This window comes from Hydra viridissima, unplaced genomic scaffold, assembly GCF_058129835.1.
Source record: "Hydra viridissima isolate aposymbiotic clone 2 unplaced genomic scaffold, HvirCarnegie_v1 scaffold_1, whole genome shotgun sequence".
Lineage (NCBI taxonomy): Eukaryota > Metazoa > Cnidaria > Hydrozoa > Anthoathecata > Hydridae > Hydra > Hydra viridissima.
Window position 1 is genome coordinate 10,432,780 of NW_028324300.1, and position 27,121 is coordinate 10,459,900.

General features: G+C 28.3%; 4 protein-coding genes, 2 long non-coding RNA genes and 1 pseudogene across 11 annotated transcripts in view; 3 read left to right on the forward strand and 4 right to left on the reverse strand.

Annotated features, from left to right (window-relative positions):
• Positions 1 to 497, reverse strand: part of LOC149893295 (uncharacterized) — a 42,562-nt gene extending 42,065 nt beyond the window's left edge. The window contains exon 1 of the mRNA XM_090099898.1: positions 446 to 497. The gene's annotated coding sequence lies outside the window, so the exon portion shown is untranslated. The remainder of the gene's footprint in view (positions 1 to 445) is intronic.
• LOC149893298 (uncharacterized) lies at positions 311 to 1,863 on the reverse strand. Its single transcript, XM_090099909.1, has one exon. The coding sequence runs from the start codon at positions 1,425 to 1,427 to the stop codon at positions 534 to 536; it is 894 nt and encodes a 297-aa protein (XP_089956035.1). The 5' UTR covers positions 1,428 to 1,863; the 3' UTR covers positions 311 to 533.
• A 1,896-nt stretch (positions 1,864 to 3,759) lies between these two features.
• Positions 3,760 to 6,972, reverse strand: LOC149893299 (uncharacterized). 5 transcript variants are annotated; one of them, XR_016456289.1, is made up of 4 exons: positions 6,640 to 6,749; positions 5,522 to 5,592; positions 4,402 to 5,011; positions 3,760 to 4,058 (listed from the first exon to the last, which is right to left on the reverse strand). It is a non-coding gene; the product is annotated as an uncharacterized LOC149893299 (long non-coding RNA). The 5 variants fall into 5 exon arrangements; XR_016456287.1 differs by lacking the exon at positions 6,640 to 6,749 and adding an exon at positions 6,858 to 6,972 and having other exon boundaries at positions 3,768 to 4,061; positions 5,522 to 5,578; XR_016456286.1 differs by having other exon boundaries at positions 3,768 to 4,061; positions 5,522 to 5,578; positions 6,640 to 6,763.
• A 163-nt stretch (positions 6,973 to 7,135) lies between these two features.
• Positions 7,136 to 11,762, forward strand: LOC149893300 (uncharacterized). Its single transcript, XR_016456278.1, has 3 exons — positions 7,136 to 7,346; positions 7,933 to 8,427; positions 10,086 to 11,762. It is a non-coding gene; the product is annotated as an uncharacterized LOC149893300 (long non-coding RNA).
• Positions 9,210 to 20,742, forward strand: LOC145187539 (eukaryotic translation initiation factor 3 subunit J-A-like). Of its 2 annotated transcripts, XM_090099946.1 has the most exons (11): positions 9,210 to 9,446; positions 12,524 to 12,614; positions 14,006 to 14,103; positions 14,221 to 14,257; positions 16,881 to 16,981; positions 17,087 to 17,163; positions 17,945 to 17,988; positions 18,113 to 18,222; positions 19,295 to 19,352; positions 20,387 to 20,460; positions 20,580 to 20,742. In XM_090099946.1, the coding sequence occupies exons 2-11, from the start codon at positions 12,602 to 12,604 to the stop codon at positions 20,703 to 20,705; spliced, it is 738 nt and encodes a 245-aa protein (XP_089956072.1). In that variant the 5' UTR covers positions 9,210 to 9,446; positions 12,524 to 12,601; the 3' UTR covers positions 20,706 to 20,742. The 2 variants fall into 2 exon arrangements, with proteins under 2 accessions (XP_089956072.1, XP_089956064.1); XM_090099938.1 differs by lacking the exon at positions 9,210 to 9,446 and having other exon boundaries at positions 12,509 to 12,614.
• Positions 10,695 to 11,745, reverse strand: LOC145188112 (methylosome protein WDR77-like). Its single transcript, XM_080064677.2, has one exon. It carries the CDS (start codon positions 11,743 to 11,745, stop codon positions 10,798 to 10,800), a length of 948 nt encoding a protein of 315 aa, XP_079920803.2. The 3' UTR covers positions 10,695 to 10,797.
• A 1,039-nt stretch (positions 20,743 to 21,781) lies between the features above and the next one.
• Positions 21,782 to 23,310, forward strand: LOC145187392 (gamma-interferon-inducible lysosomal thiol reductase pseudogene; annotated as a pseudogene).
• Positions 23,311 to 27,121: the final 3,811 nt, after the last annotated feature.

Here is a 27,121-nt window from a genome sequence, read left to right on the forward strand (position 1 = left end):
TTCACAAAAAAATTCAATAATCAAAAAATACCAACAAAACTTTATTTTGAGAATTGTTTGGTGAGATATCTTTTTTCAGCTTTTCTTAACTGTGCGATCATAAATATATCTTGAATCATTAATGAAATTTTCCATCTTTAGAAATGAGCTTCAAAACTCCACAGTCTATGCTTTTGTAATATAAAATGCTTTTTTGTTTAGAAATGACCTTGTCCAAAAAAACATACCGAAAATGGTTAATGTAAATAAATGATGACATGATGGACACAAAATAAGATTATATTTATTACAGCGTTTGTAATAAAAGCGTATGAACTTTAAGCCATTTAAAACGGTTACAATAAATCATTATAAAGCTTAACAAAGTCTTAAAGAACTCTTCAAATAAAAAAATTAGTAATTTATCCTAATGTTTTTTTTTTAATTTACAAAATAAAATTCATACCGATCCTGGTTGTTCAACGATTCTTGCTATCTTGTCGCAAATCTGCAATATTAAATGTGTTTTTCATTAACAGTTACTTACTAAGAACTTAAAGTTTGAAATTAGTAAAATAGAATATTATTTCTTTGGAAATGGGTCTTTTATCTGGGTTTTCATCCCAGCCGAGAGAAATAAGTTTGAAAATAGGATGCTCTTTTGTTGCCTTAATGTATAGGTTTACAATATCATCCATATTTGGCCTTTTTTCTTCTCTCAAAGCTTCAATTAGTAAAGAATCGTTCATGAAACTAATAACACCTTCCCAGGGTTGGCTCTTGTTGCTCATAATTTCATATGTCGTTATAGACCATGCATAGACATCTGTTTCAAATGATGGTTTTCTAGCCGTCATTTTGATGATTTCAGGAGCAGCATAACATAGTGTCATACCTGTTAGGGGATTATTTAAAGTTGTAGAGCAAATGCTTTCTTTGATTGCAACCATTTCATCAAAATCGGTAATCTTCAGTTGAATATTTGTTAATTTTCCGTTGACCAAAATGTTATTTGGCTTAAAGTCTCTGTGAACAATTCCTTGACGATGCAAATAATTTAAGCCTTTTGAACACTGGTGCACATAATTAACTCTTTGTTCAAAGTCAAAAGTTTTTTTTTCATTAAAATGTACCAGCAACTCCTTTAAGTTATGAACATTATTTCCATCAGCATCTAATGAGCAGTATTCAAATATCAAAGCAGAAGGTTCGGTGCAAAATTTGAGAAGTTTGACAATATTCTCATGATCAAGATCAAAAAATTTTGTTGCCACCCTCTCAATTTTTTGGGGATTTTGACGAGTTTTAAAGACCTTTGCAGCAGCATCAGCATCTTTGATTTTTATCTTATATATATTCGATAACGTTCCGTGATGAAATTTGTTTCCTTTTAAGAATGGTCGAAGATTTTTCATTTCATTTTCCCTTACATTCTTCTGGGAAGCCATATATTTGCTATTACTAAATAAAAATCGGATTTGCAATTATGAAAAGATTAAAAACAGTTTGTCTTTTAGTAATATGTAAAACTGACCCACGAACTTACATCACGAAACTATTTCTTTGGTATACTTCATATTTTTACATTATATTGCAGATTAAAAGCAACTGAATGCACATATGTATATAAACCATTTAACAATAACTCCTTCGAAGCATAAAAAAAAAAATCTTTGGTTTATTGATCTAGTTCAATGAGCCTTACATAAAAAGAGATACACATACATACATACATACATACATACATACATACATACATACATACATACATACATACATACATACATACATACATACATACATACATACATACATACATACATACATACATACATACATACATACATACATACATACATACATACATACATACATACATACATACATACACATTTTTGCATTAAATACGTCATCGACTCAAATTCGTAATAATGACTGGTTAAATTCTTAGTTTAATTTTAACTTTTTACAAAACGGATATTTTCTCTGTTAAAAAAGCTGGCCGTAGATTGAAATTACTAATCACGACCTTTATAAGATTCTGTACTGGTTTAAATCGTAGTTTTAGCTTAAGCTAAAATTGCGATTTTAATTAGGCTAAAAAGAAGCGGAACAAAACTTTTGTATATTTTATACTTACCAATTAATTCGCTTAATTCTTCGAATTAAACCTCTTGATCCTGTAAAAGCTATTTATTTTGTCCTACACTGTTAGTTTGATAAGTTAAAGTTAAGCCCCAAGATTTCAAATTGTATTAGTAAGCCTTTTGAGTTTTGAGAAAATTATGTTTTTAAACTTAAACTTTTTATCAAACCATGGATTTACGAAATCTTTTGCATAAAGTGTGGTTACGTTTTTCATTTTAAAGTTTACTAAATAATTAGTTGGTAACAACCGACTTTCACTTTTTGATATACCTAATAGAACTATAGATATAGTTAGAGAGATAAGTATTTGAACACAAAAATTTAATTGTGAAAAATAAACTTTGACAAGTTATTCAGAAAAAAAGAAATTTAATGAAAACTTTTATAATTATTCTCAAAGTTTAATCCAGATTTCAGAAAATAAAAACAGAGTTACATTAATTAACTTTCTTTGCTCAAAAATTAACGATTCTTAAGGCGCATTAAAACCTCGACGAAATATAATTATCCGAAAATAAACAGCGTTTTCTAAGTGATAATTAAAAAATATCTGTAAGCAATTGTTTTAATTATTTTATTATCAAGTAATGAGTAACGAGATATATTTCAAACGAGATATATTTCAACGAGGTATATTTCAAACGAGATATATTTCAAAGCTATTTGATTTGTAATTGAAACCATTCAAAATGGGAGGTAAAACCTAGGAATGGTCGCAAGCTTAGCGCAACTTAGTTTACGACTTATCAAAGTAAGGTAAATTATTCAGATTGTTACTAGAAGTGAATGGAATGGCATTAGGAACCATCAGCAACTTGGTTAAAAAACAGAAAAGGTTTGCATAAGTAAAAAATCAACTAAGATTAAGAGCAAACCACAAAATGACACCCAGAATTGATCGACGAACTTTGAAGATGGTGCAGAGAAACCAATTTTTATCAGCACCAATAGCATTAAGCCATCTTGAAAAATAACTTGGAACTCAAGTGAGCCCTTTTACTATTCGCAAGAAACCATTCCTTTCAAATCCCCAGCAAGAGCGAACCCAGTAAACATCGAACAGTTGGTAAGTAGTTGGCCCGATCCTAATAACCAACTATTAGCTACAGTTGGGCCAACAGTCGGCTATTTAGTTGGTACCGTGAAAAAAACGTAACGCTTTTACCAACACTTAGCCAACTGTTTTTAAACAATTGTTTGCCATTAACGGCCCAACAGTAATAAAACAGTTGGCTAACAGTTGGTACCATTACCGGCCCAACTATATGATTTTTTTTCGCGATTTCTTAAATTCACTTTTGCGTTTAAATTGAAAGTGCAAAAGTTATAAATCATGTTTTGAATATTGCTTAATAACAAAGTATAACTTTGCTTTTTCATATTTAATTTTCTATCAAATAGTGATTGTTTGTATATCAGACTTTACCAAACAGTACTACTGTCGACACAAAATATTGTATTATTTATAGATAACTTAGTTGAATACAAAAAAAAGAACAAATTTTTTATCATTACACTTCTATTTCCAGACCATTAAAGAAAAATATTTACAAATAAAGAACTAAAAATATTCTATCATTGTAGTTAATATTATTAAAGGTTTGAAACTAATATTGGCAACTTTAATTAAAAACAATATTGTAAAACGCTAATATTTAAAAACGTGGCGATTTATTAGATAATTATTAATAATAATTAAGAAAAATTAGATTTATAAATAAAATCAAGAAAAATAAGCTTTTATAAATTTTCAAAAGAAAATAATAACTAAATATTCTTTTCATTGATTAACTGCAACTGATTTTTTAGAACCTTGCTTTTCGTCTGTCTATTTATTCGCCCATCTCCTTGATCATTTGCGCCCTGAAACCATCTTGAAACCATCGGGTAAATAATTTTATCCTTGGAATTAAGATACTGAATTCTTACTGCTGCTAAAAGAATAAAATGAAAATAAATTTAAAAACTTAATTTTTTTTTTGTTTAAATATAAATTACTTTTTAAGTTATTTTTAAGCTCTTATACGTATACTTTGCAAATCAAGAATTACATTAACTGGTTAGCAGTTTTAAAAATATGTGCATATGATAATAAGTTCAAGTCACCAAGGGAGAATATAATATCTTACAAATTTACAACTAATGACAACACTGGTAATTGTCATAAGTACTAACATATTATATTCTTTCTTAGTGTTGTAAACATATTTTTGTAAATATAAAAATACAGTTGACTTTAATAGACTAAAAATTTACATAACTAGTAATACTTACATAGTAAGCACTTTAACACAAAATGATAACATCGCAACTTAACCTTGCCCATTCCAGTAGCTATCATCTTACTTGAAGATCCGTTTAAATTACATAAAACGCTAAAATTTTTGGAAAACATGGCTCCCAACACACATCATATGTATTTTGGACGTTCAACTTTACCGCCAATAGAACGCAGATATTTGACCTAAAAACAAATAATGCTACATATTACAACTTTTTTATTTAAACTATTTTTTCAAAGGTAAATGAAAATGTAATGCAGTATAATATAACTAAGGTATTATTAAATTACCTTTGATAAATTACAATTATAAGACTTATAAAAAAACTTATCTTTGATCTTATAAAATAATAGTTACTAGTTTAAACGCAACCTGAAGACTGCTAGAAACATTATAATACAAAAAATAATTTCAAACTTTATAGAGAGCCATCTCAGATTTCATCTGTATCATAAGGTTAAACCTCTCCAAATCTTCCTTACTTTCCATTGGAAGGCCAGGGGGAACAACAATATCTTCATTATCCAAAAAACTTTGAACTTCTAAAAACTTATTTTTTTGCTCCAGCTTTGTTAATCTTAACTCCAAAGCTGCTAACTTCTCTATAAACATACATAAATAATTAAATAATATTTGATTGCATTTGAATCTTATTGGAAAACTGGTTTCAAAAACACAATTTAGTTTTTAAATTGAAGACATACATGGATAAAGGTGTTATGGAACTCAAATATTTGGAGTTAAAATTTTAAACATTCATGTTATTTATCCCTGTAGGTGAATTGATTGCTGTAAAAATGGTATTCTAGCACATTTTTGTGCTGTGTTATTAAGGCCATGGAAAAGAGCGTTATTTAAAACCTTTATCTGCATAAAAAAGTAGAAATGTGTATTTTTGTAACATGAAATATGTATTTTTTTAAAGCCTTCATCCATTTATGACTTTAATTAAAACACAAGTTAATTTTCTTTACAAAAAATATAAATAGTTTTCCTTTGTCAATATGTCAGCATCTTAATCAATGTATGTATGCATAACACATATACAATGTATAACAAGTAGTAAAACAAAAAAAAAAACAAAAAAACAAATAGTTTATCCAAAACCTTACTTTCCTGATCCCCAAAATTTTGAACAGTTTTCTCATAGTTTTCAGAAGTCGAAGTCCCTTTTAATAAAATGCTATAATTATATGCATTATATGAATATATATATATATATATATATATATATATATATATATATATATATATATATATATATATATATATAATATAAATGTTATATATGCTTAATATGAAATGTATATGTCATATTGTATATGCAATTGCATATACCATTTATTTATATACTGCATATATTATGTCAATATTGTATATGGCATATATTATATGCAATATATACAAAATACATAGGGATGTCTGCCAATATTTTTAGGTGGATTTCTCTGACTTTTCCCTGATACTTTCCTGACCTTCTACCTGTTTTCCTTGATTTAACTTAAAGTTACCCAAATTCAACTTCACAAAAATTGACCTAGATTCGTTTAGAAAAATGCTCTTCAACTGCAAAAATGTAAACAATAATACAACCCACACTAAATGTATCAAGTATTGATACATTTAATATGGGTTGTATAATTGTTTACATTTTTGCAAGTGAAGATTCAAGATTCGCTTGATGCAAGTGAAGTTCATAAAACTATCTGCCAAATAAACTTTTATATTACATGTACTATGTACAACTTATTTAAGTTATGTAAGTTTGATGAAGAGCCATTTTCCCTGATTTCTCCCTGATTTTTTTAAAATTCAACCTAATTTCCTTGATTATCCTAGATTTTTTGCAGATATCTGATCTCCCTGACTTTTCCCTGAATTCCCCTGATCTGGCAGACACTCTGTATATATATATATATATATATATATATATATATATATATATATATATATATATATATATATATATATATATATATATATAGATACATACATACATACAAACATACATACATATACATACAGAAATACACACATAAACATACTACTATACACGCGCATATACATTTTAGCTGTATTTAAACTTTTGATAATAGTTAAAATAGAGCTAAAATGTCTTATACAAATACAACAATGGTGTCATCATAAAAATAAATTAAAAACTCAACCAATGTCAAAAATTATATCTGAATGTGTCACTAATGGATAAATGTAAAATATTTCTACTTACCAGCGTAACGGTTATATTAAGAGGTGTACGAGAGTTTGAGTTTAAAAGTTTAATTAAAGGGTAGAAAAAGCGTTTGAAAGAAAAAAATGATAAAAAGCTTCAAACTAAACTAACTCTATTGAATAGTTTTAATCATTGAATGAATCTATTTGAATAATTTTAATAATTAGTCGCATGGTCTAAGTGAATATATTTATAATATACATTTACAAACTTACGGGAAACTTTTACGATTCAAAAACACGCGGTATACAGTCGGTTAATGGTTGGCAAGAAATGCCAACAGTTAGCCAACTGTAGCCAATACTGGCCCGTCAGTTGGACCAACTAAAGCGTGTTTACTGGGAAGGCTAGTATTTACAAAGCAATATGTAACATGCCGTTATAACTTTGGAAAAAAGTTTTGTGGACTGACGAACCAAAATATAATCTTGCGAAGTGGTGCTCAAATGGTGTGGAGCTAAAAAAGTATGGAGAAAGGAAATTGAAGCATTCAAACTCAGTTGCATTCGAGGAACAGCGAAATCTGGTCGAGGCAATTATATGGTGTGGGGATCGATTATTTGGAATAGAGCTCGAAAACTTGAGTATATTGATGGAATTACGGACTCTGAGGTTAATGTCAACATTCTTAATAAAATTTTTCTGGTTTCAAGAGAGAGGATTGCGAATAGGAAACATCTTCCAACAAGACAACGATCCCAACGGTATGTCAAACATATTAAAAGAGTTTTTTATCCAGAAGAAGATTGAGCTTCTTGAATGGTTATTCAAAGTTGCTTTAAAAGTTCTTCATAGTCCATATCTCAATTAAATTAAACATTAGTGGGCTATTTTGGATCAAAAAGTTGGTTCACGATGTATTAAAAAGAAGAAGAGCTGAAGATCTTGCTTCAACAAGCTTGGGCTCATATTGGTTCAGATACAACAAAGAAGTTAGTCGACTCAATTCAAAATCGCCTCACAGGAATCATTAAAGCCAATGGCGGCACAACTTGATAGTAGAACATCATAAATATTAATTCATTTGAGAAAATCTTGATCTCAAAAACCTTGTTCTGATACTTGTTAATATCATTTGTTATTTATTTCTTTTTTACTTATTGAAACAGCATTTTAAGACTTAAATTAAAATGAGTTTTGAATATTCTATATACGATTTTGTTACTGATATTTCTATTGAGGTAACATTTTAATTTTTCTTTTTCGATAAAATGGAAAAGTTTAATAGAATAAAGGTATAAAATCTCTTTAAAATTAAATACTTACTATTAGTTAACTAATTTCATTTAGGTTGGTTGAACTGACTGGATTAAAGGTCTTGTTGTATATGGAGAAAATGTTGTTGCAGAGTGGCCATCAAATCATTTTAATGCACTGTTGCAGAACCAGGCGTTAAAATCTGGTTCTCCTTCTTAGAAAAATTATGAGGCAAAGGTCTTAAAATTGGAGGCTAAATACAATTTAGGATACTTATACATTTATATGCAGATAAAAAAATTTCATTATTTTAATGAAACAAGTATTATTACATTTTATATTTTAAATGATGAAGATGATTCTGAGGAGTTGAACAAGCAAGGAAACGCCTTTGTAAAAGTTGTTCCACCATTACCAAATCAGATAATTAAATGTGTGTGGTTATGATGAACATTTTTAAAAACTGTTTTTTATAAATGTTCAATACTATTTTAAAATATTTTTTTCTGGTTTATCAGCTTATTTTAGAAATATGATAGTAAAAGTTGTGCAAAAACTAAACCATGCTGTGTTGAAGAAAACATTGAGGTTATTAAAAACATTGTATATTTATTGTATATTACATATACTTCTAATTTAAACTATGGGTTTGAGGTAAATTTTTTTATATTTAATAATTAGCTTTTTTAAATTCAGCATTCCTTTATGTTCATATTAGAATGCAGATAAAGTTGCTTTAGAAATTAAACTTACGCATATACATGTTAAGTTTAACATCCAGGGTTCCACACTTTTGTGGTTTGGAGGGTTCTCCAAGATATAACTTCAACTTTAATGAAATTGATATAGCTGTATTGTATTTAAGGATATTTTAAAAGAAAAGAATGCAATCAAAACAGTAAGAAAAGCTTTGAAATTCATTTAAAAATTATTTAAGCATCGTTAAAAATTGCTCAACTTCTCACTGCAATGGAGACATTAATGAAAGAACATTATTAATGTGAAAAAAGTGTATGATGTTTTGTTTTCTACTCGCCTATATTGTTTCTTAAATGCATTGCATTTAATAACGTAACTCAAAGTTTTCTTTCATCTTTTAAGAACTGGAAGGCACCCAGCAATTTATATGGGTCTAGTAGAGAAACCTCTCGAACTCTCAACTCTTCTGATATGTTTGATCAACTTAATGATTCATTTAGCTTAACAAATAGTAATGCCTTTAATGACAGTCTTGTTTCTAAATCAAATCTTACTGAAATGCCTGTTTGTTAATCCATTCCAATCTGGAAAGAACCTAACTACCCAGAAGGATATAGCAGAGTAAGATAAATTCATGTTGCAAAATTTTTTTACTTTGTAATTTAGAAACAACTAGTGCCAGGTCACAAACTATACACTGACCATATAAAATTCAGCAAATGTAACAAATCGTATGGTGAAAATAGATTTGTAAATGATCTTTTAGTGTCCTTGGTGGGAAACACAAATTATCTAAGAAGTGTCAGTTTTTCTAGCAAGCAAATTTATGCTCACCTCCATCAAATTTTGCAGCAGATGACAAAAGCCCTTTCAAAATCAAAATATAATTAATATGATTAACTCGACTTGTTTAAATGCTGAATTGTGTTGTTCCTTTAAAAAGAATTAACGCCAGATGCCTAAGGATCCTCGACTACTTTAGAGCCTTGGTACCACCAATCTAGAGTTGTATTTTTCTGACCTCAATCTCTCAACGAACACTCTTCCTTCCCTATTAAAGACCTCAAAATTAGATTCGTTGTTAAAAATGACTTTAGCCCAATTTTCAACTGACCAAGAGAAGCGTTCCTTTTAACCATTTTTTTTTCTTAAGTCAGTCTTTAACGGTTAGGAAAACACTACACATGTGCAAGCTTTGTTTTCTTTTTTTTACAGAAAACAAAGCTTGCACATGTGTAGTGTTAGTGATACAGAACTGATATATAAGGTACTGAAGTCATTAAATACAAATTATTTATAATGTAATTATACCAGGGTCATCTAGAACCTAATAAGTTTTTGTACTTAGCACCAAAACACAATTTTTTCATTAAGTTCAATGAAATTGGAGTTATAGTACAAAGGATTGATTTCAAAGTTCATACTCTACATAAATAACAATGAGCGCATGATGTAACTGCTTGTTACATATTTCTTTTTTTGATAACTCCATGACAGATTTCAAATCTCCTAGTGAAGACATTCAGGTGGTATTGTCTTTATTTTAGGTTTTCAATCCGTCATTAAAGTCACCAAATTTTGTGCAACATTTATAATTGGATAGGCCATCCAAACACACACCTCTCTCCCCAACTTTTGGAGCCTGCCTAGTATAGTATTAAACATGAAGATTATCCTAAGCAATAGAAGTTTGCTTTATTTTGTGGTTAAAACTAATATAGTGTATATAACTAATACATACATATAAATGTCAATGTAATGTTACTCTTATATTACTATTTCTGATTGACTTTAGTTAGTTCTTTATTTGAAATTTATTTATCAAACCTTATTCATAGATTATATAAGAAACAATTTGTCAAACCTTAGTTATAAGTTATATAAGATATAACTTGAAACCCTTAATTACTTACTATTTAAGAAATAAAATTAGAGATGAGGAAGGGTTGAACCATGAACTCATGTTTTTTGAAATTTTTGTTTTTAGTAAAATAAAAACACATTTATTTTTAATTATATCTTTAGATAGGGATAAATGTTTGGATAGGGATAAATGCACCCTTTTTTTTCAAAATGCTTTTAAAATTCTCCTCCAGGTTATCAACTTTTTCTTCAAGCGCTTTAAACTGGGTACAATTGTAAAAGGACAAACAAAATAAAATGAGAAGAACCTTATTCTACTCCATAATTTTTTAAAAAAAAACTAATGCAACATGGAAATAACTATTTTTTTATGGAATTTTTCCCAACCTTTTAACATCAGTCAACTAAATCTACTGTTTGAGCATAGATTTTATGTTCAAATAATACACCATCCCATCCACATGACCACACAGATTTAGTATCATCTTGAAATGCTAAATCTTGAACATAATCAGAATGTCTAACATTTTCATAAATACATTCAAAGTCATTATGCATCTTCACTGAAAAATCATTAGAAGCAGAAATAATCAAATTCTCAATTGAAAGTAGTTTATTGATACTTTTTTTATGGGCTTTAATAACTCTTAAAGGACAAGAACAAGGATAGCGCAAATCTAATAAAATTATTTCACCATTGCTAAAGCCAGCAAAAACATAGTTGTTGCTTTTCCAAGATAAACATGTTGGATGGCTAATTTGATCGTGAAGTAGTAAACAACCTGGTTTACCTTCATTTCTATTATCATATACTTTGACAGTACCATCTTCTGATGCAGAGCAAAATATTCCTACACTATTAGTATCCCAAGTAACATCTAACACTTTATCAGTATGATACATAATAGTATGAAGTGCAACATCAGTTTGCAAGTCCCATATTTTAATGCTACCATCCCAACTACCACTTAACAAGTGCTTTGTTTGTTTCAGAACACTTATTGAGGAACATACATCGCTATGCTCAGCAAATACAACAGAATTTTCAAGCATGGGAGATTCACTCTTTTTCCATATTTCAATAGAGCCTGCATCAGTACTTGTAACAATATTCTCTATATCTATCCATTCAATTGCAGTACACCCACTTTCATTTAATGAACCATTATCAATATGTGGAATGTTAGGTGCAAAATGTGCATCATTGAAAACAGCAATAACTCCATCCCATGTTTTTCCATTAAGATTTGATGCAGTAAGAGCAAGTTGACCATTTTCATTAAATGAAATTCCATCAAGAAATTTAGGTATTGTGACAACACCTGCTTTTTCATGCAGATTCATTATGTTCAATCTATAATTAACAAAAAAGCTATAAGTAAATCATAACTTAACGAGTGCTTAAATGTTTAATTCTATTACTAAACTAACTTAAAACTCTCTCACTTATTTAAAAGAACAACAGATTTTCACCGCCATAAAGGTATAGTTATTTAGAAAATGATAACTTTGAAATATAGTTTTCTTTGCTTTAAAAATGGATTATCTAATATTATAAGGAGGCTTTTAAATTTTGTTTTTAAATCATAACTTAGTTTTTAATATTTATTTTAAAGTTCTTTTTTCCTTTAAAATTCTTTTATTTTAAATTTGTATTGAATTTAATATTGTCTAAAAATATTAATTATATAAACAATGTCACAATCTAAGCAACATTTATATTCAGTAAATCTGTATTTTAAAAAAGTTACTTTATTGTAGCTAAGAGAATGGAAGGATAAATGTCTTCACATTTGCCAAAAATGTCTCCACATTTATCACACTGTTTCCACATTTATCCTACCATTCTTTTAGTTACGATTAGGTAGTACACTCGTCCCTTTCCTTTTTTTAAATTTTGCGATTTAAGTGCGCACGTGTTATTTAGAAGTAAAACTCCTCCTGAGAGATTACCGAATAAAAGTGAATCTTTTTAACATAATATAAAGACCATAAATATTATATTAATTTACAATTACTTTATCTATTTTGAAATTATCATCGTCCAAATAGTGTGTTTTTTCGTTTGATTGTTTACACTTATCCCTATTAATTTCGTATCGCTTGAACTCACTCTATTTAGGAAAATGCGTCAATTTGTAATGTCACATATATTTTGAAAAATACGAGACATGGAAAATCACGGAGTGAAAGTTATAAGATGGCGGCTTGGGGTAGGATACATTTTTAATTTATATATCTAAACATTTATTATAATAAAAAATGTTTTTTATTTTTGTTTTTGTTTTTTTTCTCATATATATCAGATTTCTTTTTAGCATATACATATATGTTAACTTAACATTACTGGGTTACATAATTTTAGATAATTTCTTGGGAGGTTTTTTGATTCTTAGTTTTTTAAAGCAATGCTAGTTAATTTTAGTTTAGCTGTTTTGATATTTTTTAGTAAAAAATATACATGTAATTTTGTGTGTGTATTTAAGCTAATATTTTATTTTAGGAGTAATTAAGCTTTATATGTAATAGGTAATTTATATCCAGATTATAAGTGGTAGGACTTTCAGCTATCAATATCTACATTTTGAATAATTCAATTTTGTATAAATTGTCTTTTTTATTGTTATTAAGGTTCTATAACTAAATAGCTGTCATTTTTTAGGGATTGAAACCTTTATGTCAACATGATAGAGAGAAATTTAATGTTTACATGACATAATGAGGGAAAATACAGTTCTGCAATAAAGAATCTTACAACTTGAAGTCCGTTTTATATATGAAAAATAATTTTGTAATTTGCTAATATGCTATAAGCAACCTCTTGCATATCCTTAGCTTACCAATTATCTTCTTCATTCACATATTAAAACATTTGGAAAGGGTAAAGTTTTGAATTACAGAACTGTAAGATCAGTGATTTGATTTTTTAGGAGTATTTGAAGTTTAAGTAAATCATATTTAAACCTCAGTAAGCAATAACTTATCCATTTATTATTGAATATGATTTCATATTGTTTTATAATATTTTTTTGCTGCCAGTTTTTTTGATGAGTTCTAAAATCTTAAGCTCATGAGTTTTCTTAAACCTAATAAAAGATTAGGTTTAAAGTAATTATAGTTTTACCAGATTTAAGATATTTTAGATATGAAGAAAGAGTGTCTTCTAAGTCTTTAATAAAATATCTTAATTGGTTGTTTTTATCATTTTATTATTTTTCTAGTGTGGGCTTCATGTTTAGTTAATGTATATAATTACTGATTGAATAAATATTTCCTAAAACTATTAAGACTAAAATATTTCCTAAAACATAAAACTAAAATATTTCCATAAAACTTAAAATATTTCCATAAAGCTAAAACATTTCTAAAACATTTTACACACTAACTTTTTTCTGATAAAGTTAATGAAAAATAATAGTTATTATAGTAATAGTAATAATAAAAGTAGTATTTAATAAAAATCGGTAACTTTTATTTTAACTTATAACTTTGTTTAATAAGATTTTTTTTACTGTCTAAAAATAAATATTAAATTAATTTCATACAAGATAGATAATCCTATGAAAAAGTTTTTCTCCTTACTCAAACCTGCATGTCAATTTAGATGATGATGACTTTGAACCTGAAGCAGCAATCATAGTTGAAAGTGTAGTTTCAAAATCTATTTTTGATGGAGAGGATGAAGATGATGATGGTTTAAAAGTATTCACATTATTTATTTTGATAAGACACATGATAGTTGTTTGATAAAACATTATAGGTGTTTGCACTCTAACATATGATTTTTTTATTTTGTATTTAGTAAATCATTTGTTTTAGGACAATTGGGATGATGAAGATGTGGTAGAAAAAAAATGTAAGTAAAGTTGAATTTTAAGAAAGTCTTTATTTTTTATTTTTTTAAAAAGCAATAGCAAAGAGTCACTAAAGCATTCCTAAAGTAACAAAACACTCAATATTTTAGGGACATGGGAAAACAGGTTTTAGCTTATATTTATTTTTTGAGAGATTAGGTTGAGAAAAATATGAAAGATTTTTTTTTTTTTTTTTTTAGTTGTCCTTAGATAAAACAGCTCTTATGCTGTCACACAACTATAAGGTTACACTATTAATGAGTATTCTAGAAGTACAATATTTAATTGGGTAATCTACATAGGCTAGACTCTTGAATAGGCTCTTAAAGCTTTTGTTAGCAAACCAAGAAGATGCTTAATGTTAGGTCAGTTTGGATTTTTAGTGTGACATGAACTTATTCCAAAGCTGTGTATTTTGTCAGTTTTCCTAAGTTATCATTGTCAATAGTTGTGTCATAACAAATTAAGACTGTTGCATAGTTGTGATAACAAAACACTTTAAAAGTACTTGTCAGCTTTATATGATAAGCCTATCTGATAATTTTTAATGAATGGTCATAAATTGTAATTTGTCCTGAATAATTTAGCCTGTCATTTTTTAAATCGATTAACTCCATAAAACAAGAGGTGGATAAAAGAATGATAAAATAACTTTCATCCTTTTTTGTAATTCTCTTTAAATTATAAGTTTATTTTTGTCATTTACTGTAGTTAATGCTTACTATGATGGAATTTTATTAAGACTCAATCAAGTGTTTTGACACTCTAACTTAAAGTTCAAAAAGTCTAATTAATTAGTTTGGCTAGTGAGTTGCTCAACTTGATCAGTGAATTTATTGAGAAGTTTTAAAACATCTCATAATTACAATATCACCATTTCATAGCTAAAAGCCATTCAATGCAATTGCACCATTTAAGAGTGATATTAGTATCTGGTCATTTTTTAATATTACTTGACTTTGCAGAGTATGACAGCTTTTTTCATTTAAGATAAAGTGCAAGGAATCTGCTCAATGCTACTTTGAAAAAAAACATGTTTAAGTATGAAAATTTCTGTATGATTTTTGACCATCATTGCATTAAAGCAGTACATCGCTTTATACATAAGTTATTGCAAATATAAAAAGAGAACATATTTTAGTTACATCATTGCGTTCACTTGTCCAAGCTAATGACCAATTTGGCACCAGTCCTTGCTAAATCAAGACTTTTTAATAATCCTGGCCCCACATAAATAATATGAGCAGGACTTAAAAACATGAAAATATATTTAATAAATTTAAAAAAAAAATAAAAATTTTGATTAAAGAAAAGTTTATGCAGCTCCACCCTTGTTTTATCAAATTGGGCCCTGGCAGGTGTTGTTAAAAAGTCCAAATTCAACCAGGGTCCTTGTTGATCACTACAGCAATTATGTAGTTTCTTAGTATAAAAACTAAAATTACATGTCTAATATCTGTAACCATGAACAAGGCCTTAATGGATATCATAATTTTTTCACAATGCATGAGAAATTTTGTTTAATGGTTTAGTTCTTCTTTAAAATAGTAATTTTAGTCTTCCTGGATCATCAAAAAAATTTGTATTTTCATAGTTTATGTTTGTTGCAACAAGCCTGTTTTTATCCCTTTTTTGAATTGTATTGAATGGAGCATCATGCTTTTTTTCTTTTAAGAGACATACTTATAAACATAACATTTTTAACATAGAATAACAAAAAAAGATTTCTAACATTTTAATTTATCAGTCATATAAAGTCATTACTGAATTTAGTTTTAAATATCAATTTAAGCTACCAATCCAATTCTGTATACTAAGTCTCTTCGCTTTTTTTTTTTTTTTTTTTGCTATCATCACAAAAATGAGTTTAAATAGTAGAAAACCTTGATCATTGGATGTGGTGTTGTCCTAGTTTTTGGCAGCTGAGATGAAGAAAAAAATTTTTTCGAACATTTTACTAATTGTGTCCAACTTTTATTTTTATTTTGTAAATAATAATCTACCATTTAAAGATACTCAGCAAATTAGGCTCTAGAACACTTGTATTCCTTTACCTTTTTAATTTGTGGATTGAAATATTTCTACTTTTTATGTTATTATTATAACTTATATATTGAAGTATCAGTCTGATTATTCCTGATTATGAAATTTAAAGGCCTTTGGAAAATTGGTTATGAAAATAAGCTTTTAAATATACAAATGGCAGTTTCTCAAGGACATGATTTAAAGCTGAAGTTTTTATTTGCTTACTGTATATCAACATTTGTTTTACAAACAATTTTATCTAGGTTTCATCAAAATCTGAGGTCTTCAAGTAGTTCATGTGTCATCAAATCTAATTTCTTGTTTTCCTCTTGTGAAAACTGTTATTGTAGTTTAAGATTTTTTTTGAAGATAAAAAAGAGAATTAAAAATCAATTACAATTACTAGTCCAGTAATGTGATCTCTTAAAAGAGTTAAAGCTAAACAGATCTGTATTTATATATCTGCAGTGGTTTTTCAATGCACAGGAAATATGTTTTATTACTAACCAAAGAATAAGATAGTTGTATAATAGGTAGGTCTTAAAATTATTTAGGAATTTTTTTATTGTATAAATGTTAATTGTTTTATTATGATTGTAGCAGAAGTATCTGTTACGGCTCCAAAAAAGAAGAAGCCATTGGATGAAAGAATCAAAGAAAGAGAAGAGAAGCGGAAGCAAGAACTACTTGCCAAACAAAAAGTACTTTTTTTCTGAAAAAGTAGCATATTTTTGTTAAAGAATTCAAAGTTTCATGTTATAAGAATATTTTTATTAGGATATTTATTATTATAATAATTTTATTAGGAAATAGAAGCACTGGCTGAGTCAAGTAAAGAGTTAAGCGCTGAAGAGCAGTTGTCAGAAAGAATAAAAAACCAGAGGTATGTAGCATTTATTTGGCTTACAACCACCTCTTATTGCTAGTTCTAGTATACATATGATGTTATATGGGTGGGTTCACTTTATTTATAAAAAGACCCTAATGGTGTTTGTGAGTGCTTTATTATAAATATTTCTTGATCAATCATATTAGATGCTCTAAAATGTTTGATAATTTTAAGTATTATGAATAGTTTTAAATTCTAGTTATAATCACTAGACTGTTCGTGTTCTATCACTTTAGTGAGCCTACTTTTTTTAAAGGTAAAGTTATTTTAAAAGAAGATGACGGTGTTTTTGGCGTTGCTAGTAATAATATTGTTAACAAAGAGAATAAATTAAATACTTTCTGATTATTTTGTGGGTTAGAAGTCTTGTTAAAGACTTTTTTAATAACTAGAAAATAAAGTATGAGATGAATTTGGTTTTCGATTTTATACTGTTTACCTGCAGAGACTGGAATTACCGAAAAACGGTTCCTTCGGTAAATTTTGGTTCCTAATTTGATAAGGAACCGATAACTTCGATTCTTTTCGATTCCTTATTTTAGGCAAGATTCGAAATTTCGGTAAATTTCGATTCCGATTCTGATAAAGAACCGAAACCTTCGATTCCTTTCGATTCCCCGAAAAATACCGAAAAACCGTTTTTCGGGAACTTCAGACCTTATTTACCTGCCTCATGTAGTGAGTTTAAAGATAACTAGCTTTTTTTGGTAAATAAGATTTGTTGCAAAATTTTGTTTTAGTTATCAAAACTTTTCAAATTTTTAAAACTTCTTAGGTTACAAGAAGAAGCAGATTTGGAATTAGCTAAAGAAGCTTTTGGTAAAAAAAGTTTTACATTTTTTCAGCATATTTATAAGAATTTTTTTTTTTTTTTTTTTTTTTAATTGATTAAGTTCTTACTAGGTATTTTTAATTTCAAATCTTAATTTGACTTACTTTTAAGGTGTATCCAGCATACCTGGCATTAAGACAATCGATAATTTTGAACCAAATAATAAAGAGGAATTTAACGAGCTCTCTGCAATGATAGTTAAAAAGTTTTCAAAGTACGAAGTAAGTATAATAGTAGCCATTTTAATAATTTTAGTAATCTACTTAAAAGAAAAGCCTCAAAAAAACATTCTTGCTTTGAACAACACTGCCAGAAAGATGGTTAAAAGTAATTTCTGTGTATTTTATTTTGATTTGAAACAAAAGTATTAAAGAAATGTTGTGTATTTTTGCAGGTTTTTGATTTTGATGCAAAAGTGCTGTCATAATGAAAGAAAAATTCCAATAAGCTGATTTTCACGTTAAATTGTATTTCCTTTAATTAAATGAATTTTTTTTGTTAAAATGACAGTTATTCAGAAGAACACCCATACTCAGCATCATTAAGATGCATGTAAAATTTTACAATCATTGGTTGTTAAATTATTGTATCACTTGCAGACTTTTTATTACTTTTATTCAACTATTTCTACTACCTAGTTACCACTCCACTTACTTTAGGTTTAACACATAAACTTTATTGTTCCTTATGATTTCTAAATGTTAGGTTGCAATTGCTTCTCATCTAAAATGAACTGCACCAGAGTGTTAGTTCTATGCAGTGAATGAGGCTATTTTATTGGTTTTCTGATTTTGGTTATCCACTAGACTGGCCTAACTTACATGTTAATACCTATATGTTATTACTTATATGTTAATACTTTGTAATTGAATACTTGAATTTAAAATGTTGAGGAAAAGTCAATGGTTAGTATAAAAATTACGTTAAGGTTTATTTATGTTATCTTTACCTATGTTAATTCAAATCAGATCAGAAAGATTTTTTATAATTATACTAGCAACACACTTCAGTTGTATAGTTGTGCGTAGTAAGTTCATGAATGCCTAGTGAAATTTGCGTTTTAATAAAATTGAATATTTTATAAGTTTATTTGTTTTTTTATGTCTCATTTAATTTAACTAATATCGTATTTTTGATAATTGTTTATATTGTGTATTTTTGTATATATTTTTCATTTTTTTAATAAAACATTAATAAAAAGGGTTTAGAAATAGCTTCTAATTATTTAACATTAATTGTTTGTTAACATTAGTTATTTTGCTTACTAAAATAAAATAACTTTTTTTTTTCTAGGATAAATCAGAGTACCCTATATTTCTAGAAACGCTATTTCGTGATTGCTGTGCAGGAGGTATGTTTTTTTCTTTTTCTTGTATCCTTTTTGCAAAACCTTTTAAAATACATTGCTGATCAAAAATTAGGCACACTTAAGATTTAAATTGTAATATTTTCTTTAAAAGTGATAAAATTGAATTAAGAATTTTCAGTTATTTTAAAATTGAAATTTATTTAATGAATTAGGGTTATAATAAGTTAATAATATGAATTAACTTCTATGTTTTAATCAAGTTTTCTAAGTTTAAATAAGTAACTGAAAAAAAAATTTTAAAGAGTACTTTTAAGTTTAGCACACTTCAACATAAGTTAGATTTTAAGGCAGAGTTCCCCATGCAAAGTTCACTCCTTATTCTAAAAGAATTGAAAAATTTTTGATATTATTCGATTGATAAACTGTTGGAAAATTTCTAACTTTTTCTAAAGTTTTCGATTTATGTTGCAGGAGCTTAGGTCAGTTTTCGATCCAGTACTGTTGGGCTCAAATCAAGCAATTGAGCTGGCCATTGGAGTACTCGAAAGTGTTCTTTTAAATCAAGCGGTTACTGTTTTTGCTTTGTAGCATGGAGCGTTATTTTGCTGGAATGTCCTTTCACGTTCTTTGCCAAAAAAAGTTTCTCTAGTTAGAATTAAATGTTCTCAAACATCTATATATCTATGTTGGTCATCGTATAGCAAAGGGATTCATGGCCTTCATATGTAATGCGACCCCAGAAACATTTCTTATATTGTATTAGGACAATCACTCTATTCTTTCGGTTGATGGCGGCTTAGATTGATTCGTCATAATTGGAATGCACATGTCCAAAACTTATGATTAGAGACTATTTATACATTGTTAGTGGCTACTGCTTGTTTTGAAAAAAACGATACATCATACTGAATTAAATTTCATTCTTTTTTTTTCTATTAGGATTTTATTGTCTAAAAAATTAATTTAAATAAAAATATTGCAGTTTAAATTTTAAGCATGCTGAATTTTTAAATAGCACTGTAGAAATTCCATATTTAACATTATCCCTAATTTTCTGTTCGGCATTTAATTTTCAGTCGACATCGAAGATATAAAGCGCATATCAAATTCATTATCTATAGTTGCAACTGAAAAACTAAAGCTTACGAAGGTAATTACCCTTCATAAAATTGGTGCTTTAAATTCTTAAGTAATTTTTATATATATTTATATTTTCTTACTGTAAAATAATATTTGCACTCTTTTAACAATGAGTAATTTTGTCTGAAGGTGACTAAAGGAGGAAAAAAGAAAAGTGCGGCTGCAAAAAAAGATACCATTAAAACTGGAAAAGCTACGAAAAATGATATGGACTACGGTAACGACGATTACTACGAATATGAGGATTTTATTTAGTATGGAATAGAAATAGGAATAAGAATTAATATGGCAACCTTTAGTTTTTATTTCCCCGTCGTGTTATCTTAGTAGCTGCTATATGATAACAAATTCTTACGTAATAAAATACACAAACGAAGTTTTTTCTTTTCGTCTTTTATTAAAATCTTGTTTCTTGTTTGCTCTTTAATAATGAATTATAATTTTTAACGACTTCTGTAGTTATTGATTATATATATTTATGTTTTTTAGTTTAAATGTATTACATAGATACATATATAGATACATATATAGATACATGTATACATACGTAGGTAGGTAGGTAGGTAGGTAGGTAGGTAGGTAGGTAGGTAGGTAGGTAGGTAGGTAGGTAGGTAGGTAGGTAGGTATAGCTAATAATGGTGTAACTTTCAATTACAGAAGATTTTTTTTTTTTTGTAAACAAAAAGTTTTAACCATATAAAAGATAAACCGAAAGTTCTTTGATCTGCTGTTATCAAAGACTCCTCCGTAACATTTTTTTTTGTGTTTTATATTTTACATTAATTAGGCAATATCTTTGATATAGTCGCTTTTTTAGTTCATCTAAAGGAAAGTGACGCTAACAAATACCTTTTTACATACTTCCTCGTCTTTTTCTAACATACTGCACACCTTATTCTCAAGTGAGAATAACACTCTTAGTTAAACGACGTTTTTTTATTTGTTAATAGATCACTGTGGGGAAGAGAATTTAGAATAACGTGTCTCGGTCATTTGAGTTACTCTCGGTCACTTGAGTTATATTATAATTTACCTTATACAAACGGTCTATTTTTTGCCTTGACAAACTCACCTTAAATTTTTAGGGAATGCAAACACTTGTGTTACAATATTCATGAGTTAATGCCTTTAATTTACAGATTTTGTCTTCATTTAGTGTTCTAAGACTACTATGTTAGTGTAAGAGGAAAATATGAAAGGGGCGGTTAGTATCTCGACAAATTCATTATGCATGAGCTTAAAAAATGTGACAAAGTATTGTAACTTACTAGTATGTTCTTAGTTTAAATATTGACACGTGACATATTGAATTTGATCAGTCACCACATTTTCATAAGACTTTCACGTGACATTCAGAGGCATAGCAACTGGAACCTAACGTTAGAGTTTACATAGAAAAGTATATAAACGGATAAATTTAGATTTTCTAAGTTCTATAACAAAATATTTACAAGCTAGGGTGAGTAGAGATATTGGCAAATCCGCAGAGGAAGATGATAAGTTTTCTATTGCTTTGCTCATTGGTAGTTATAAACTTTTCGTATATATTTTCATACGAAAATAAGTGTGCTGATGGAGAACAATACTGGTGCAAAAGCTTTGATACTGCTATAGAATGTGGAGTTTTGGCTTTCTGTCAAAATAAATATCCTGAGTTTAGGGCAAAAAAGATAACTTTCAATTCTTTAGAAAAAGAAAATCAAAATAGAAAGTTAGTTTTAACAAATTCTGCAGTGTCACCTGTGTTGATTGAGCTTTACTATGAAAGTTTATGCCCAGGGTGCAGAGCATTTATTACAAGTCAACTTTTCCCAGTTTTTCAAAAATTATTTTCCACTGGTATAATTGATATCAGACTTTATCCTTATGGAAATGCTCAGGAAAGTCAAGAAGGAGATAAATGGGTATTTGAATGCCAACATGGCCCTGAAGAATGTCAATTGAATCTTGTGGAAGCTTGTGCTCTTCACATGCTTAGTCATCCTTCTCAGTTCATGCCATTTGTTTATTGTTTAGAACAAGATCCAAGTTTAGACAATGCTTTAGCCTGTGCAAAAAAACTAAAGATTGAGTGGGGCCCAATCTCAAACTGCTATAATGGAACCCAAGGTAATCACCTTATGCATGAGTTAGCTTTAAAAACAAATGCTTTAAACCCTCCACATGAATATGTTCCATGGATTGTTGCAAATGGACAGCACACTGACCAAATTCAGAGTAGTGCGCAGAGTGACCTGTTGCAATTTGTTTGCGAAACCTACACTGGTGTAAAGCCTGATGTTTGTCAATCAACATCTCACAAGCGTTGTTACAAGTATTAGACATAAAAAAGGCTTTTACTTTATGACACTTTTTATATACTTTAAAAGTTATTTGCATGTATGGATTAATATATATGTATGCATATGTACGTGTGTGTTTGTATGTGTGTGTGTGTGTGTGTGTGTGTGTGTGTGTGTGTATATATATATATATATATATATATATATATATATATATATATATATATATATATATATATATATATATTATTCCTGTCTATTATACATAAGTTTATTATACATTAGTTTATGTGTTTAATAAATATTGTTACAAATTTCTTTACTCCAGATAAGATGTTTTTGTTCAGTTAAGCGTGACATTTTTTAGAAGTGTTAGTTTTTTTTTGATGAATTTTTTTCAATTTATGTTAACCTTACTGAAACGTTTTAATGCCTAAACTTTGTATTTTTATATGAATCCACAATCAAAGTTATTATCACGGCTACAAAATCATTAAATTTAACTGCATTTTATATATATGTTAAAGAAGTATTTACTGGGATATATAAATTGAGTGAAGACTGCATTACTTTTTAGACTCACTTTGATTTTAATGAACTTTTTTAAATTTCTGAAAAATTTTTCTAAATGCAAAAATGTTGTTAAAATATTTTTAGTGACTGGTCATGAAGACATATGAGCAAGGGAAGGACTTTCCTACCCATCTTTCCCCCCTGTCCCTACCTAACCCCATCTCACCCCCCCCCCCCTTCCCACATAAATTTCAAGATAGAAAAAAATTCACATATAGTTTTTAATTATCTTTGTTTTCGTGAGCATTGTTTTCCAGGAGAGCATTGTGCACGAAGTTATTCTTTATATTCTAAAGTGTGCCGTAAAAGCAAGGACACCTGCCCAATAGGGCAAGTCTCCCTTCCTTTTACGTGTTACGCTTCGATTCATAAGTCTGTAGCCTCACTAGTGCAATTTTTAGTTTGAGATCGCTTCAACACTTCACCAAATTTTTCAGCAAGTGTTTATGGCAAAGGTAAAGGTTCTTTAATAGTTTCTTCGATAATTATTTCCTCGTCATACAAAAGTGGTGAAGAGGGGCAATGCATCAGAGACCTACTTACAAGCCCTAAAAATAGAAAATTGCGTAAATTACTGGCATGCTAAAATCGGAATTAAATTTTTAATTGTTGCCACATTACCTCTCACTTGTATCCTTTTAAGATTTTCTTAGACTTTTTATACCTTTGATTGTAGATTCATATGACGATTGTCTATTTCAAGTAAAATCTCATACAATTTCTCTCAGTCTATAAAAAGTGAAAGTGACTATTGTGCATCATTCTCAAGTCTCTGAAATTTTTTTTGTCAAACTTAGATGAAGTATATGGATGAAAGTAATGAAGATAGAAAAGATATATCAAATGATATGCAACAAAATATTGTTATTGAAAGTACCAAAGAAGAAAATATTGCATGTGTAGTCTAAAATACAAGAATGTAAATTTTATATGGCGAGAAAAGAGGGTGATGGGACGCATTTCTACTATTTAATTTTATTTCCAACTGTTTAACTTTATTTAAGATTGAATCTAATTAAATATAGAGCTGTTTGCATTATAGTCGTTGTAGGAAACTCGTCGAAGAAACAAACAGTTCCAGAGCTCAGAAGTTCGGAAAATGCGAAAAATAAAAAAAAAAATATTTTTATAACAAAAAGTCAAATGGCAAATAATCTATCCAAGTACATCCATCCAAAAATAATACAAAAAGTGAATGAGAAATAGCAAGAATATGTGGTGTTTCACTATGAATTGTCCAAACAACGCTGAAAAACTAGAAACTTTCAAATGAGGTTAAAGATTTACCAAGAATTGTCACACCGTCAAAGGTTAATTCTAGCGATCAAAGCTTCCTGTATCCAAGGGTAAGGGAAGATCCTAATATTAGCTACCGAAAACTATCAGCAGAGTTTAGCAATAAGACTGGTTACGTAAGTATCAGTTACCACATATAGAAGGTGTCTTAATAGAAAAGATATTGACTGTTATGTTGCTGCTAGAAACGCGCTTTCAAGTGTGACATATAGAATTAAAATATATAATTGGTCTAAGGAAAGACTTCACTGGTCAGAAGAAGATCGGTCTAAGGTCTTTTTTAGTGATGAATCAAATTATGAGGTGGTTAATCGTAAATCAAGATTTATTGTTAAAAGATTTAGTTTCAGAGAAATATAAAGAAAGATTTTTTATATCAAGAGTACAAGGTGGTGGCGGCTCGATTGGTATACGGGGATCCATTTCTCATCAAGGGATAGCGTTTCAGAATATTTATATAGGGAATATCAACCAGTATAATTGCAAAGAGACATATTGCCAACTCGGTGAAAAAGTGATTTCAAAGGCAACATATTACTCTTCTATCATGGCCAGCACGACCTCCATATCTGAACCCAATAGAAAATATTTCGTCATGGATAGACAAGAAATTATCAAGAGAGAATGTGTAATAGCGTTGAGCAATTGAAACTTGCACTGGAAAAATTTGTAACGATATTCCAGAGGAATTATGTATTTATCTGATTGAATCTATACCAAAACGTATTCGAGCTTGCGTAAAAATACTGAATTAAAACATGACCTTATATTTTTGACACATTTTTTTTGTTATAGTCTTTTAACCTGATTCTCCTTTTTGATTGATTTTGGTACGAAATTAACGTTTTTTTTTTTAGTTTTTTTTATTTTGGTTGTACAATGTATTCCAAATAAAAGTTTTTCAAAAAATCTCCCCTTTTTTTTATTTGTTTAAAAAGCATGGAAAAAATTTAAGTAATCGCTAAAAAATCTTAGTGACCTTATATTTTTGAAAGCCACAGTATTTTTAATAAAATCGCTGTAACTGAGACAGTTTTGAAATTATGTTTTTATATTGTACATTAGTGGACAGTTTGAACATCTAAGAGAAAACAACAATTTTAGTGGACTTTGATGATTTTAGCTTAAATAAATTTTATGCAGAAACTTCAAATTTGAACATTAATAAATAGCAAAAATGGTGGCGGATAGGGATCAACATTATACAGCTCGAACAGCAATAGTTAAAAAAGAAATCTCTAGAGCAACAAAATATTTAAAAATATAAAAAAATATATCAAAGTAGCAAAAAACCTTTCATAAATTAACTTTAGTAAAAAGTAACATAGCTACGGATAACCATAATCAAAGAAAAATTAAGTAGTTAGAGCAAAATATAGCGAAGCATAAAAATATCAAAATAAGTTTATTTTTTGGTATGTAGATTTTTAAAACTTTTACTTCATCATTTTTAATTGTCTGTTCATTGTTATAAATTATATCATAACAGTTGTTTATATATATTTATTTTCTTCCTGTCTCTAAATGGTCAGGACACGTAATACAAGTGTTATTTTTGAATAGTTCAAGTGCTGCTACAGCTGAACTTTTTACTCCGTTAGAATTTGTAGTGTATAATAATAATTCTTATAAATATAATTATGTTATAAATGTAATTCTTTCGTGATGTCTAATTGGTAAATTAAGGAGCAAACATGTTTTTCTCTGTGTTTACTAGGTTCAGTTAAACCTCCCATTGAGAGTATTCAAATAGAACACAAAAATGTTGTTATAAATTAAAAAATGACTTGACACAAACAATATTTAAATTTAGACTTTTTTTGGTTTTTAAAGTTTGCTCTAAATGTAAAAAAATTTAAAAATTCATACATTTTTCTATACTCTTTAAAGCAAATTCAAATTGCGTTGAGCATGTTATGAGTCTTGAAATAAAACTATTACAAATAGATATTCTGTAAGTTTTACATTCATTTATTTGAGGTTGTATTTTTGAGGAACTTAGTAAACAGGAGTATTTAGTTAATATTGTCATTCTCTTTTCTCTCTTCAGTGATTACGCAAATGAATCTGGAGAAGAAGCTTATTTTTCCATATAAGTTTTTGTGGTGTTTTAAAAACATATTTAGGATGTCCAGAAGTTTTAATATGTTTTTGATATTTTAATTAAACATCAACGTTTTGCACTTCTTTATTTTTCGGCTCCTTTTCTAATAAAAAATCTGTTTTATTCAGGAAAAAATCAATTGGCCCCATTCGGAAATTCTTTTAAACAGTAGTAATTCAAGTTGTCTTGTGTCAAAACTTGTTTTGAAAAATATTGATTAATCGAAATTCCTAGATCCACACCTTTTTTACATTCATTAATCGACTTCCGTTTTTTAGCAAGTGTTTCAGTTAAACTCATTCAGTCAAAGTTTCAGTATAGAACAATCCAACGATGTAGATTAAGTTTTGAAAATTTTAATGTTTATAATGGAAAACGCGCCTCATAAGCTAAATTCAATGAGTTTACTAACGAAT

What these genes read in the sequence shown, in the direction of transcription:
- LOC145187539 (XM_090099946.1), top strand. An exon ending in AAGATGATGATGGTTTAAAA is followed by an intron (nt 14,104 to 14,220) that starts GTATTCACATTA and finishes CATTTGTTTTAG; the next exon opens with GACAATTGGGATGATGAAGA. An exon ending in ATTAGCTAAAGAAGCTTTTG is followed by an intron (nt 17,989 to 18,112) that starts GTAAAAAAAGTT and finishes CTTACTTTTAAG; the next exon opens with GTGTATCCAGCATACCTGGC.
- LOC149893298 (XM_090099909.1), bottom strand. Translation starts at nt 1,427, where the DNA reads ATGGCTTCCCAGAAGAATGTAAGGGAAAATGAAATGAAAAATCTTCGA.
- LOC145188112 (XM_080064677.2), bottom strand. Translation starts at nt 11,745, where the DNA reads ATGAATCTGCATGAAAAAGCAGGTGTTGTCACAATACCTAAATTTCTT.